Genomic DNA, 12,534 nt, shown 5'->3' with positions numbered 1-12,534 from the left:
TTAACTTCCATGCGTTTAAAAGCTAATATAATGCAAAAAGTGTGTTTTAATTTGCTGTTTGACTTAAATAAAACAAAAGAGTGTGTGAATATACAAAAATGTGTTTTATAATGGATTTGACAGCTGGTATAAGCCACGCCCACTTTTTTGAATGCTGCTATTCTATTGGATGGACACTGAGCTCGTGTAGCTCTCTCTCTCTCTCTCTCTCTCTCTCTCTTTTTTTTTTCTTCTTTCTTCATAAGGTTCCCCAAAAAGTCTCAGTTTTGGGTTTATTGGTTTGCAGCCCTGCAACATGGCGACTGTTATTCACAATCCACTAAAAGCGTGAGTACTTTACAAAAAAACCACACGTGCATGTACGTGCAATAAAGTTGCACTTGTATAAAAGTAGAAAAAATGTAATTGCATCTTTTTATAGTATCTCAAGCTCCTGAATCGATCAAACTGCTACATCTGGTTACTATAAAGCGTTTTCTCCACTACATGCATCCCATGCAGTTTCATCTGGGTTTGAGTTGCATGATGTTTATATGAAACCATTACAGTGTATTTATACTGTACCGAGCACTAAACTGAGGATTATGACTTAAACACGCACAGACAATGATCCTGATTCTGATATTTCACTTTATTTTCTATCAAATCTATATATTTTAAGGCAAAACATCACGCACGCGCTTATGTGCATGAAGGACTGTACCTGCTCAGATTCAGATGCACACGTGAGATCATGTGTCCTATTGGGCTTTTTTAATAGTTATATACAGTTTGTGTCCAAAATATTTTGTGTTCTAGTAATAAATGTTTACTGTTTTGCACCTATTGATCAATTTCTTAATATTTAGGAGTAAACTGGAAAAATGACCATCTAATATACAAGATGTGTGTAGATAGATAGATAGATAGATAGATAGATAGATAGATAGATAGATAGATAGATAGATAGATAGATAGATATTTTTGTTATTGCATATTGCAGGTACACAGCAACGAAATGCAGTTTTGTGTCTACCAGAAGTGCAGAAAAATATTTAGAATATGTACAGCATGTAATATATATAAATAATGTAAACTTATGTACAGTTTATATATATATATATATATATATATATATATACTGTGTGTGTGTGTGTATATATATATATATATATATATATATATATATATATATATATATATATATTATATACCTTACATAATGTAAATAATATAAAAAAAAATAGTGCAGATGTATTTAGGGCACAATATTTGTATAGAATGAGGGGTATATAAATTACAGTATTTAATAGATAGATAGATAGATAGATAGATAGATAGATAGATAGATAGATAGATAGATAGATAGATAGATAGATAGAAGTTTATTGTTATTGCATTGTACAGGTACACAGCAACAAAATGCAGTTTGTGCAAAAAGTAGCAATCGTGCAGATAAATATGTAGCATATCTACAGCATGTACTTTACAGTATGCACTTTCTTTTGGCTTCTCCCATTAGGGGGCGCTACAGCGGCTCATCCGTATTCATGATCCGCATGTTTGATTTTGCAAATGTTTTTACGCTGGATGCCCTTCCTAACGCAACCCTCCCCATTTATCCGGGCTTGGGACCGGCACTAAGAGTGCACTGGCTTGTGCGACCCTAATGGCTGGGGTTGGTTCCCTGACCGGGAATCGAACCGCGGTGGTGAGAGTGCCGCATCCTAACCACTAGACCACCAGGGAACCTTATGTGATATATATCTGTACATGTATAATATGTAGATTGTATGTATAATTGTACAGAAGTTATACACAGTGTTTATACAGTGATCTAACGGTGTAGTGTAGAGTTCAGTAGGGTGATGCTGGATGGATAAAAGGTCCTGAACCTGCTGGTTCTGGTTGTGTATGTTCCTGTATCTGCTTCTTGATGGAAGGAGATTAAACAGTGTGTGACTGGGATGTGAAGACTCCTTGATGATGTTGTGAGCTCTGAGCAGATATCTGCTGTGGTGAAGGTACTCAGTGGCAGGTTGTTGGGTGCCAGTGATCCATTGGTGGTTTTACGTTCACACACAGTGGAGCCTCCGTACCATACAATGATGAAGTTGGTCAGGATGCTCTGGATGATGCAGCGGTAGAAACTCGTTAGAATCCATGGGGACAGATCAGCTTTCTTAAAACTCCTCAAGAAGTTCAGGCATTGTTGTGCCTCCAAACCAGAGCTGAAAACAGTAGTCTGGAGTGATATCTATCATGGAACGACCTGCCCAGTCACTGCACCTAAATCCTACTGACCTGCTCTGGGATTAACAAGAAAACACCAACTAGTGAAGTGCAAAGTATTTCAGCTGAATGTTTGGAGAAATTAAGGTTCCGGATGCTGAAAATGTGTAAAGCTTTGTGGTTTTTAGTACATTTTCTTTTTGTGGTTTGAGCTCTACTAGGACATAAATGAGAATGTGTTATAACAGATCATAACATTTAATGTACCAACAAACAAGAAATTATGTTGAACGGCAAAAAAAAACACTAGAGGATGTGCTGTTATAGTGACTCTTATGGGAAGATGTTCCACTAGATTTTGGAGTGTGTTTATGTATGTGGTATGGAGTGTGGTATGGATATTTGTGTTCATCAGACACAAGTGTATTATGAAAGGCAGGTACTGATGTAGGTGAGGAGACCTGGGGTGCAGTCAGCGTTCACATTCATCCCACAGGTGTTCAGTAGGTATGAGATCAGAGCTCTATAGCAGAAACCACAAGATCTTCCTCTCCGAAGCATTAAACCAGATCTATAAAGAGCTCACTTTGTGCACAGGGGCATCGCCATGCTGGAACAGGTTTTGGGTTTCCAAGTTCAAGTGAATGCAAAATGTTATTAGAGCGTATCTAAAGACGTCCTGTACAATGAAGTGCCTCCAGATTTGTGGTAACAGTTTGGGAAAAACCACATATAGAAGAAAAGGTCAGGTGTCCCAATACTTTTGGAAATATAGTGTATATTTAGGGACAATAATATAGAAATGAAACTTGGATATATTTTAGAGGGCTCAACATACAGACATTATTGTCTAAATAACTGCCAACAAAAGTAAGTACACCCTCAGTGATAACAGCTGTGTGTGGTGTAACGATGCAAAGCGACACATCCTTTTCATCATGTTCATGTTTTTGTCTGATTGACAGAACCAGACAAATGTGTGTATCTTATATTAGAGAAGTTAGAATTTGGTGATTTAAGTCCAATTCTCTCATACTGACCACTGGATGTTCTACATGGACCTCATGGTAAAGATCTCTGAGGATTTGAGAATTAGAATCGTTGCTCTCCACAAAGATGCAGAGGCTGTAAGAAGATCAGAATCACCCTGAAACTGAGTTACAGTACAGTGGTCAGGGTCATACAGAGGTTTTCCAACACAGGTTTCAGAACAGATCTCGCAAAGGTCCATCAAAGAAGTTGAGTCCTCATGCTGTACGTCAGGTGCAGAAACTGGCTTCAACCAGCAAGTCCGTCGTCCCAGAAGAAGCCTCTTCTGAAGCTGGTTCACAAGAAAGCCCACAAACAGTTTGCTGCAGAACAACCTGTCCAAGAGCATGAATTACTGGAACCATGTCCTGTGCTCTGACGAGATTAAGATAAATTTTCTTGGCTCAGATGGTGTCCAGCATGAGTGGTGACGCCCTGGTGAGGAGAACCAATTTAGTTCTTGTCTACAGTCATGCATGGTGGCAGCATCATGGTCTGAGGCTGCATGAATGCTGATGGTACTGTGGAGCTGCGGTTCATTGAGGAAAACATGGATTCCAACATGTAATGTGACGTTCTGAAGCAGAACATGATGCTCTTTCTTCAGAAACTGGGCCGAACGGCAGTTTTTCAACACCGATAAGATGACCACTGCCTTGCTGAGGAAGCTGAAGGTGATGGAGTGATGAAGTGTATGTCTCCAGACCTGAACCCTATTAAGCAACAAAAGGTGTAGAAGCTCCATGTGTGTAACATCCAGCAGCTCCGTGATGTCATTATGGGGGAGTGGAAGAGGATCCCAGCAACAACCTGTGCAGCTCTGGTGAATTCCACACCCAGGAGGATTAAAGCAGTGCTGGAGAACGATGTGCTCACACACAATATTCACACTTCAGACACAGTTTTGACACGTTCACTGAGGGTGTACTCACGTTAGTTGCATTATTTAGACAATAATGACTATGTTGAGTTATTTTTAGAGGACAGTAAATCTGTACTGATACACAAACAGCATACTGACTCTAAAATATATATATATCCAGTTCAATTTCTTTAGTTTTGTCCCTTGAGAAGATACTAAAATGGTTGCTGTAATGTGAGAGGTGCTTTTCACTTTTGTGAAATTGTGTGTGTGTGTGTGTGTGTGTGTGTGTGTGTGTGTGTGTGTGTGTGTGTGGTTTTAACATTGTATATTAATACTGAAGAAATCCAAACTATAAAAACACTCATATGAAAATATGTAGACACCTTTTCTTTTCATGACGGCTTTGCACACTCTTGGCAATCTCTCAGTGAGCCTCATGAGGTAGTCACCTAGAATGATTTTCCAACAATCTGGTGTTAAGTGCTTGTTGGCTGCTTTTTCTTCACTCTCCGTTCTAACTCCTCCTAAACCATCTCAACTGGATTTAGATTGCGTGATTTTCAACTAGATTTACATCTTCTGGGTTGTTAAACATGTTTTTGTTGACTACATAATTCCATATGTGTTTCTTCATAGTTTGGATGCCACCAGTTTTAATGTACAATTTACGAAATAATAAAAAATAAAGAAAACCCTCTGAAGGAGAAGGTGTGTAATTTTTTGACTGCTACTGTATATTAAGTATGAAAACAGTAGAGATGTGCGATACCACTTTTTTTAAATTCAATTCGATACCAACTACTTTCAGTATCAACTACTGCCTGTATCCATGTTGATATCCTTACCAATGCCACCATTATTAATATTAAATACATTTATTGAAGAAATGATTAACAAACAAACGTCTAACAAAAGATTAATATTATCTACTCGAATTAGCTCGCGAACGTGCAGTTCTGTGTAGCTTCATCACTTTGCTTGTTAATTGTTGACACTTCCTGAAAGGAATTTGTCAAATAAACTTTTTAAGCATTAATGTAGATACAAATAAAGATATATATTTTTTTATCCTTTAATTCTTAGTCTAATATTAGCTAACTTGCCTAACATTAACTAGCGAGTTCTAGAGAAGTAAGCTCTAATAGTCTTGCTAACTTTGGTGCAGTTCTTTGTTACTTGTTAGCTTCAGATCATGTTGCTGAATAAAAGCCTGTCAGTTCTTGACACGTCCTAGAAGGAATCTACCAACCGACTTTTTAATATTAACACATTTCAACATTAAAATAGCCACAAATAAACAAATCAGCAGTTACAAATGGCCAATTTTTGTGCTAGAGAAGTAACATTAACTGCGCCAATTAGCTTGCAGTTCTGTGTGACTTGTTAGCTTCATGTTGTTGAATAAAACCTTGTCAGTTCTTGACACTTCCTGATAGGAATCAACCTAATGTCATTTTAACATTAAAAGAAATAGACACAAATAAACATTTCAGCATCTATGAATGCCCAATTCCAACTTTTTAAATATTTAATACTTAGCCTAAAAATTAGCTAGCTGGGGACTGAGCTTGGCTAGTGCCTAACACTCCTAATGTGACATAATAATATTTAGAGAAGTAACTTTAGCTGCTCCAATTAGCTTGCTAGCTGTGGTGCAGTTCTGTTTAACTTTCTAGCGTCAGATAATTTTGGTAACAGCTTGACCCTTGACACCTGCTGATGGGAATTATCCTAATGACATTTTAACATTAAAACATTGATGTAGACACAAAATAACAAAAAAAAACCCAGAACTTTTTACTTGGCTAATACCTAGCCTAACATTTACACTAGTAACAAGCTAGTTAGTAAATCTCGAGAAGTAACTCTAGCTGCATGGCCTCCTAGCCTATCAAGGGTGTAAAGAGCTGCAGTGTGTGTAGGCTAGGCTAACACCCTGAGCCGTTATACAGTGTATTAGAGCGTGTATGAGGAGAACACATCTCCAATAGCGCCATGTAGTGTACGTTCTGTTCTGTATGTATCGACGAGGCTGTACCCAGGGGTTATTGGGGTTATGTTAAGGGGGGTTGAGTTGAGTCATTTCCCTTCCCCCAGGTTGCGGGTGAGAGGTTTGATGAGGAAAATCGTCTGTCTGGATAAATCTAGTTTCTGCATCTTGTAGCAAAAGGAAGAAAAAACCCACAGAGGAGCCTGAGATCTTTGTGTATACAAGAACAACTGGGCCCTGTGCCAGTCGTGAGACTTCACAATACCGTGGCCTTTTCCTGCGTTCCTGCACATGTTTAAGTTTTCTGTGACAGAGTAATAAGACTTGGACTCCAGCTCACATGGTTTCTATCAGGGGTTCACTTGTACTGTGCTCTCCCAGAGCCTCTACTGTAATAACTTACACCGCATCCTGAACTTCCAGGAGCTGCTCCCGCTCAACTTAAAACGGCGAAGAAATCGTCATTTGTTTGGTTTGGAATACATGGAATTAATGCATCGTTATCGCTGAAAATAATAACACAAACCAACGCAAAGCAAATCCGATTATGATACAGACTGTGGAGAAGTTGTGCTAAAGTTCTGGAGGACGTATGATGGACATTTTGTCTTATCTCGGAAGTCTGAGTTCAGAGATTGAAAAAATGTCATTACATAAAAAAACCCAAGGTCCTGGTTGCCTTCGTGTTCGTCTATTAGCTGATCATGAGTCTTGTGTATTTAAATGTTTGTATGGTTATTGATTTGGCGGTTGTTAACATGTTATCTGCTTTTTGCACTATTTACCTTAGCACTTTGAGCCTCTAGGTTAAGGGAGGTTTTCATGAACAGTTCAGTTTCCATGGCGAACTACATAATTGATTTCGAACAGCGATACAAAAGTATGAAAAAGTATAATATGACACTTCCTGATGCTGTGTTGGCTTTTGAGCCTTTAGACACAGAGTGCCTTGATGAAAAAAGCAGTGATGGCCTGCACCGAGTTAAAGTTCGACTCCGTGAAGTCAGCTCATCAAATGGAATCCAAGTCAACCAGGAGGTGGCATTTTTCACAGAACAAAGACCGCAAGGGAGAGGAAAACAGAGCACCATGTCGCTAAGTGGGCATCCTAATCCACTGAATAAGTTTGGAAAGAGATCCAGATGTGCTATTCGCCAGTGTATTTATCATTGTTCTAAAGACTTTCCTCATAAGAAAACTGAACAAGTAAAAATAACCGAGGATGAAATTGTAAATGTAGAGAAATGCAACATTGTTTTACAAACTCCTCTATGTCAGACGCTGAGATATTTGTGGCTGAATCATTGAGATCAGCAATTATCGACACTGCTTGGACCCGTACTGTGTGTGAGGAGAAATGGTTGGAAAACTATTGATGGACTCAACCAAGATGCACCAGCTAATGCAAACAGAAACTCCAAGCTGCAGACCATTTAGGTTTGGAGATGGGAAATTGGTATATTCCACAAAGAAATGTGAAACTACCAGCTAAAATAGGACTGACAAAATGCCAGATTGAACAGAAGTTGTGAAGTTTGACATTCCACTCCTCCTGAGTAAAACGTTCCTAAAGAAGGCGAGGACAATTGGGGACATGGAGAAGGACAGTACAGTGATGTTCAAACAATCCATTCCTCTCAAACGTACTAGTTCTGGACATTACTGTGTGGATATCAGAGACAAAGAACAAGACAAAAGTCAAGATGAAGAGGATGTCCTATTAGTGACAGCAGATGTTACTTGTCTGCAGATGAGTCCTTCTGAAATAGTCCATCAGCAGTTTGGTCTTGCGTCGGCAGAAAGGCCACAGAGACTCATTCACATTTCAGGAAATAAAGACAAAGAATGCTTTACTATTTTACAACAATTTGTAAATGACTGTGAAATATGCAAAAGGTACCAAAAAGACAAAGCCTACTCCTGCTGTACCCCTTAGCATCAGAATATAATGAGACTGTGGAGGTGGATCTTTACGAGTTGGAACGGGCGTGGGGTATCTTCACCTTTTTGATCACTTTACGAGGTTTAGCGCCGGACAAATTGTGAAAACAAAAAATTGTTAACTCCTTTATTCACACTTGGAGTAGTATCCATGGCGCCCCCCAGAGACTGTACAGTGACAATGGCGGTGAATTCAACAACAAAGAGATCAGAGACATGGCAAGAACAACAGCAAGATACAGTCCTTGGAGCAACGGACTACTCGAGAGACACAATCAAACACTTACTGAGATCATTCTGAAGGTCAAACGAGAAAATGGATGTGACTGGCACACAGCAGTTGAAGCGAAAAAGAAAATACCGTATGGAAATTGAAAAGTGTGTTTATTGGTACAACAAAGTGAAAGAAATAATGCTGAGTACATCTGGTAAAATGTCCCAAGTGTAAATGTCCAGCAGCATTTTGTTGGTGGGATGACCAGTGTACGGTTACTGGAGTGATATCTTGATGATTTTCTTTGGGCAGGATCATTAAACCTTTAAACTGATGTGATTTCCATACGGAAAATCTGCATTCCATGTTAAAAAAAAAAGAAAAAATCTGCTTTGTGGGAATTTTACAGTTAATTAAGTGTAGTTCATGTACATGCAAGAGCAGAGCAGCTCAGGTCAGATACTGTGGGTTGCCAAACACACACAAGGAAGAATATTGTTTGGTTTAATGGGAGAAGAAGAGAAGTTTTCTCCTCAGTATTGGCAATCTAAGAGAATTAGACGTGTGGTGAGAAGCACCCTGGCAGGGAAAACTCTAGCCATGTCAGATAGCATCTGTCTAGCCTCTTTTCTGACCTTTCAACTGGAAATCCTGAGCTGAATGCTCCTCCATTGGTCTGTGTGATGAACAATCACTCTCTGTTTGATGCTCTTGAGGCGACAGGTCACTAAGGAACGACTAAGACTGGAGATAAGTAGCATGAAGGAGGTGATACAGAGTAAAGAAATAAAGAAGGTACTCAAAATCTCGAGGATTATCTCACCAACAAAAGGAGCATCTTCTCTCATGTGATTGAAAGTATTTAGTTAAGGACCGTGAATACAAAACTGTATAAAAAAACAATGAATGGTACATTTGAAAAGTCTGTACAACTGTTCTGTTACGTTGACGCAAGAAAAAAAAGACAAGTGCAGCAGAATTGCTTTAGAGGTCGCAGAAGCAGAAGGTCTGCTTATCAGTGCTCAAACTGTCGCTTCAATGCCCAGGAGGATTAAAGCAGTGTTACATAACGATGGATGTTGTATGGATTAGAGACAGTGGCATTGAGTAAAAGACAGGAGGTGGAGCTGGAGGTGGCAGAGCTGAAGATATTGAGATGTTCGTTGGGAGTGACGACGATGGACAGGATTAGAAATGAGTTTATTAGAGGGACAGTGCATGTAGGACGTTTTGGAGACAAGGTGAGGGAGGTGAGAGTGAGATGGTTTGGACATGAGGAGGGACATGGGGTATATCAGTAGGAGAATGCAGAGGATGGAGACACCAGGAAGGAGGAAAAGAGGAAGACCAAGGAGGAGGTTCATGGATGTGGTAAGGGAAGACATGCAGGTAGTTGGTGTGAAAGAGGCAGATGTAGAGGACAGGGGGGGTTTGGGGACGGATGATCTGCTGTGGAGACCCCTAATGGGAGAAGCCGAAAGAAGAAGAAGACATAATGATGGTCCTCACACAAATATTCACACTTCAGACTCAGTTTTGACATGTTCACTGGAGGTGGACTTACTTTTGTTGAGTTATTTAGACAATAATGGCTGTATGTAGAGTTATTTTAAGAGGACAGTAAATCTGTACTGCTACACAAAACATCATGTAATAGTCTTTAGGATATTTTAGTTTTTTGGCAATCATTTTCACTGATTTGTGTCCAAGTCAAAATAAATAACTGATACATGGCTTTGAAGATCAGGAGAAGAGCTCTGACAGGCACGAGAGCTTCTCCAGAGTCACTCGGGTTCCTCAGAGGGTTTTAATAAAGACACTCTTTTATTCATGAGCCCAAAATCGTATTCCAGTCAATTTAAACTCAGCATTAGCCAAAAGAACAACAATGCTTCGAGACACGTTCCTGATGATAGCAATTAGTCAGGGAGTCTGTAAACCGGACCATGAGAGTGATTTGAATATGAAAATCTCCAGCAGAGCACAGAGCTGAGTTTCGGGCTCGGCTCAGACTGGAACAGGGGGAAAAGAGAAGTTTTCTGGTTTCTCCTGCTGTAAATAAAACACAGACTCTCCCCTGGTCTGGGAAATATCACAGATTAGTGCAGCTCTTTAGGGCACATGGGGTCCTGTTTATTTTTTGTATGTGTCTGAGGTTCATACGCACTTTTACATTCTGTATAATAAAACAAATAATACGCTAAAAAATAAGCTTTATTTTATTTTATTTACATTTTATTAAAAGTTGTTTACTTTCATTAGGCCTTTTTGTCTGTTACTGTGTTTTTTTTGTAGTTTTTCTGTAGTTTGTCATTGTTTTTATATTATTTACTGTTTTATTCTGGATCTTTTCACTATTTAATTAAGAAAATGCATTTTTTTATATGCATTGTAAATATATAAAAAGTTAAATCAATTAATAATTTCTAATTATTATTAATCATTATAATAATAATATTAGTTTTATTATTATGCAGTATTTTAGTGTTGTAAAAGAAAAAAACTGTTACTAATATTGCAATGAATTAAACTACTGGAAGAATATATTTAAAAATGTAAAATATTTAATGTAAAAAAAACGATAATAATCAATCAATAAATACATACTCTAAATAAAATTTTAATGACTTTTTTTGTAAAAATTTTAATTATCAATAAAACAAATGTATAAACAAAATGTTAAAACTTCTAAAAAAAAATCATATACAGTATCCATATTTATATATAAAGATTATATAAAAAATAAGGCAAATGGTAAAAAGATCTGGGTCACGTGTCACCTCACGTCAGCTCACTGAGCACTTGGTATTCTCTCCCTTTCCTCGTGTTCTGTTTCCTTGTCAGATAAAACACAGGAAATCTGTACACGCACAGGAAGTCAGACGAAGAAGGGTTTTATATAAAAGTCTCGAAAAGTCGCTCATGTTAATCTTTGATGTTTTCAGCAATTGAGGGTTAAGGGCCTTGCTCAAGGGCCCTGCTCAAGGGCCCAGCAGTGGCAGCTTGGTGGTGCTGGGATTTAAACTCATGACCTTCTGAGCAGAACATTGTAACCACTAAGCTACTCGTTTTATGTTACACAGTCCTCCGTCATCAATCATTCCCAGAAACGCCGTCCCGTCTTGTTCTACCTGTTACCCACTCGTTCTTTCTTCGTTTTTTTTTTTTCTCTTTTTCTGAACACTGGGGTTCATTGTGTCACATGGCCACGTAGCAGTTTTTCCTCTTTGTCCACTTCGACATTCCTCACCTATCTGCTGATATGACAGACGCTCACAACCGTGCGTTTCGCTGAAGAGACTTTTAAAAAATGCGTCTACTTCAACGAATAAAAACGTAAGAAAATCAGATCTGAACGGGGAATTTAAATGCCAAAAGTATTAGAACACTCGTCTAGACATACGTAGTTACTGTTAACCTGAACTTATACAGACAAAAGTTGCTTGTGTATCTTTTATCTTTTCATTTAGTCCACTCTTTATTTACTCCGCTCTTCTGAGATGATGTTCCACTAGATTTTGTGGAGATTTGTGCTCATTCAGTAGGTGAGGTGAGGAGGCCTGGGGTGCAGTCAGCGTTCACATTCATTCCTGTTCAATAGAGTTGAGGTCAGAGCTCTGCATTAGGAGATCTTTGACTCCATCCCATGTAAAGCACATCTTCATGCACCTGGAGATATTTTATATGCAGGAGAACCACGTATGGCTGGAAAAGTCAGTCGTCCACGTACTTTTGATCGTAGAATGTATATGTCCTGAACCCGATCATCATTAAGACGTGATCTTGTTTTCTGATTTGACTCGAGGTTGTTATGCTTCTCGTCCTCAGGCTCGGAGATCAGTTCTATAAGGACGCTATCGAGCACTGTCGCAGCTACAACGCTCGCCTGTGCGCCGAGCGCACCGTCCGAATGCCTTTCCTGGACTCTCAGACGGGCGTGGCTCAGAACAACTGCTACATCTGGATGGAGAAGCGACACAGGGGGCCAGGTACTGAAACATACCACGTTGGGATAATATACTCTTTAACTATAACTATCTTCTGACCATTTTTTACAGCAAGGACAAGAAACAAGTGATATCATTATCATAATAACCACAAATTAAACTCATCATTAACATCAAATCCTGGAGCAAAACATTTTTAAACATTTAATGTAATTTTGTTCATTAAAATTAACACCCACGTGTCTAATCAGTAAATGTTCAAGGCCTTTAGTCCCCATTTATTTAATATTCAATAAAAAAAAATTCATTTCTATCATTTTATTTAAAGCAATTTTGT

At 38.7% G+C, this 12,534-nt stretch overlaps 1 protein-coding gene across 2 annotated transcripts in view; it reads left to right on the top strand.

Moving 5' to 3' along the window:
- The first annotated feature begins 196 nt into the window (after positions 1 to 196).
- The window catches only part of dpf3 (D4, zinc and double PHD fingers, family 3), a 30,046-nt gene continuing 17,708 nt past the window's right edge, over positions 197 to 12,534 (top strand). For both annotated transcript variants that reach the window (XM_046836246.1, XM_046836245.1), the window contains exons 1-2: positions 197 to 327; positions 12,079 to 12,239. In XM_046836246.1, the coding sequence (XP_046692202.1) occupies positions 296 to 327; positions 12,079 to 12,239 (193 nt within the window). In that variant the 5' untranslated portion in view covers positions 197 to 295. The remainder of the gene's footprint in view (positions 328 to 12,078; positions 12,240 to 12,534) is intronic.

The sequence above is a fragment of the Silurus meridionalis genome, chromosome 23 (assembly GCF_014805685.1).
Source record: "Silurus meridionalis isolate SWU-2019-XX chromosome 23, ASM1480568v1, whole genome shotgun sequence".
NCBI lineage: Eukaryota > Metazoa > Chordata > Actinopteri > Siluriformes > Siluridae > Silurus > Silurus meridionalis.
Note: the sequence above shows the minus strand (reverse complement) of the source record. Positions and strands in the feature narration are given on the sequence as shown.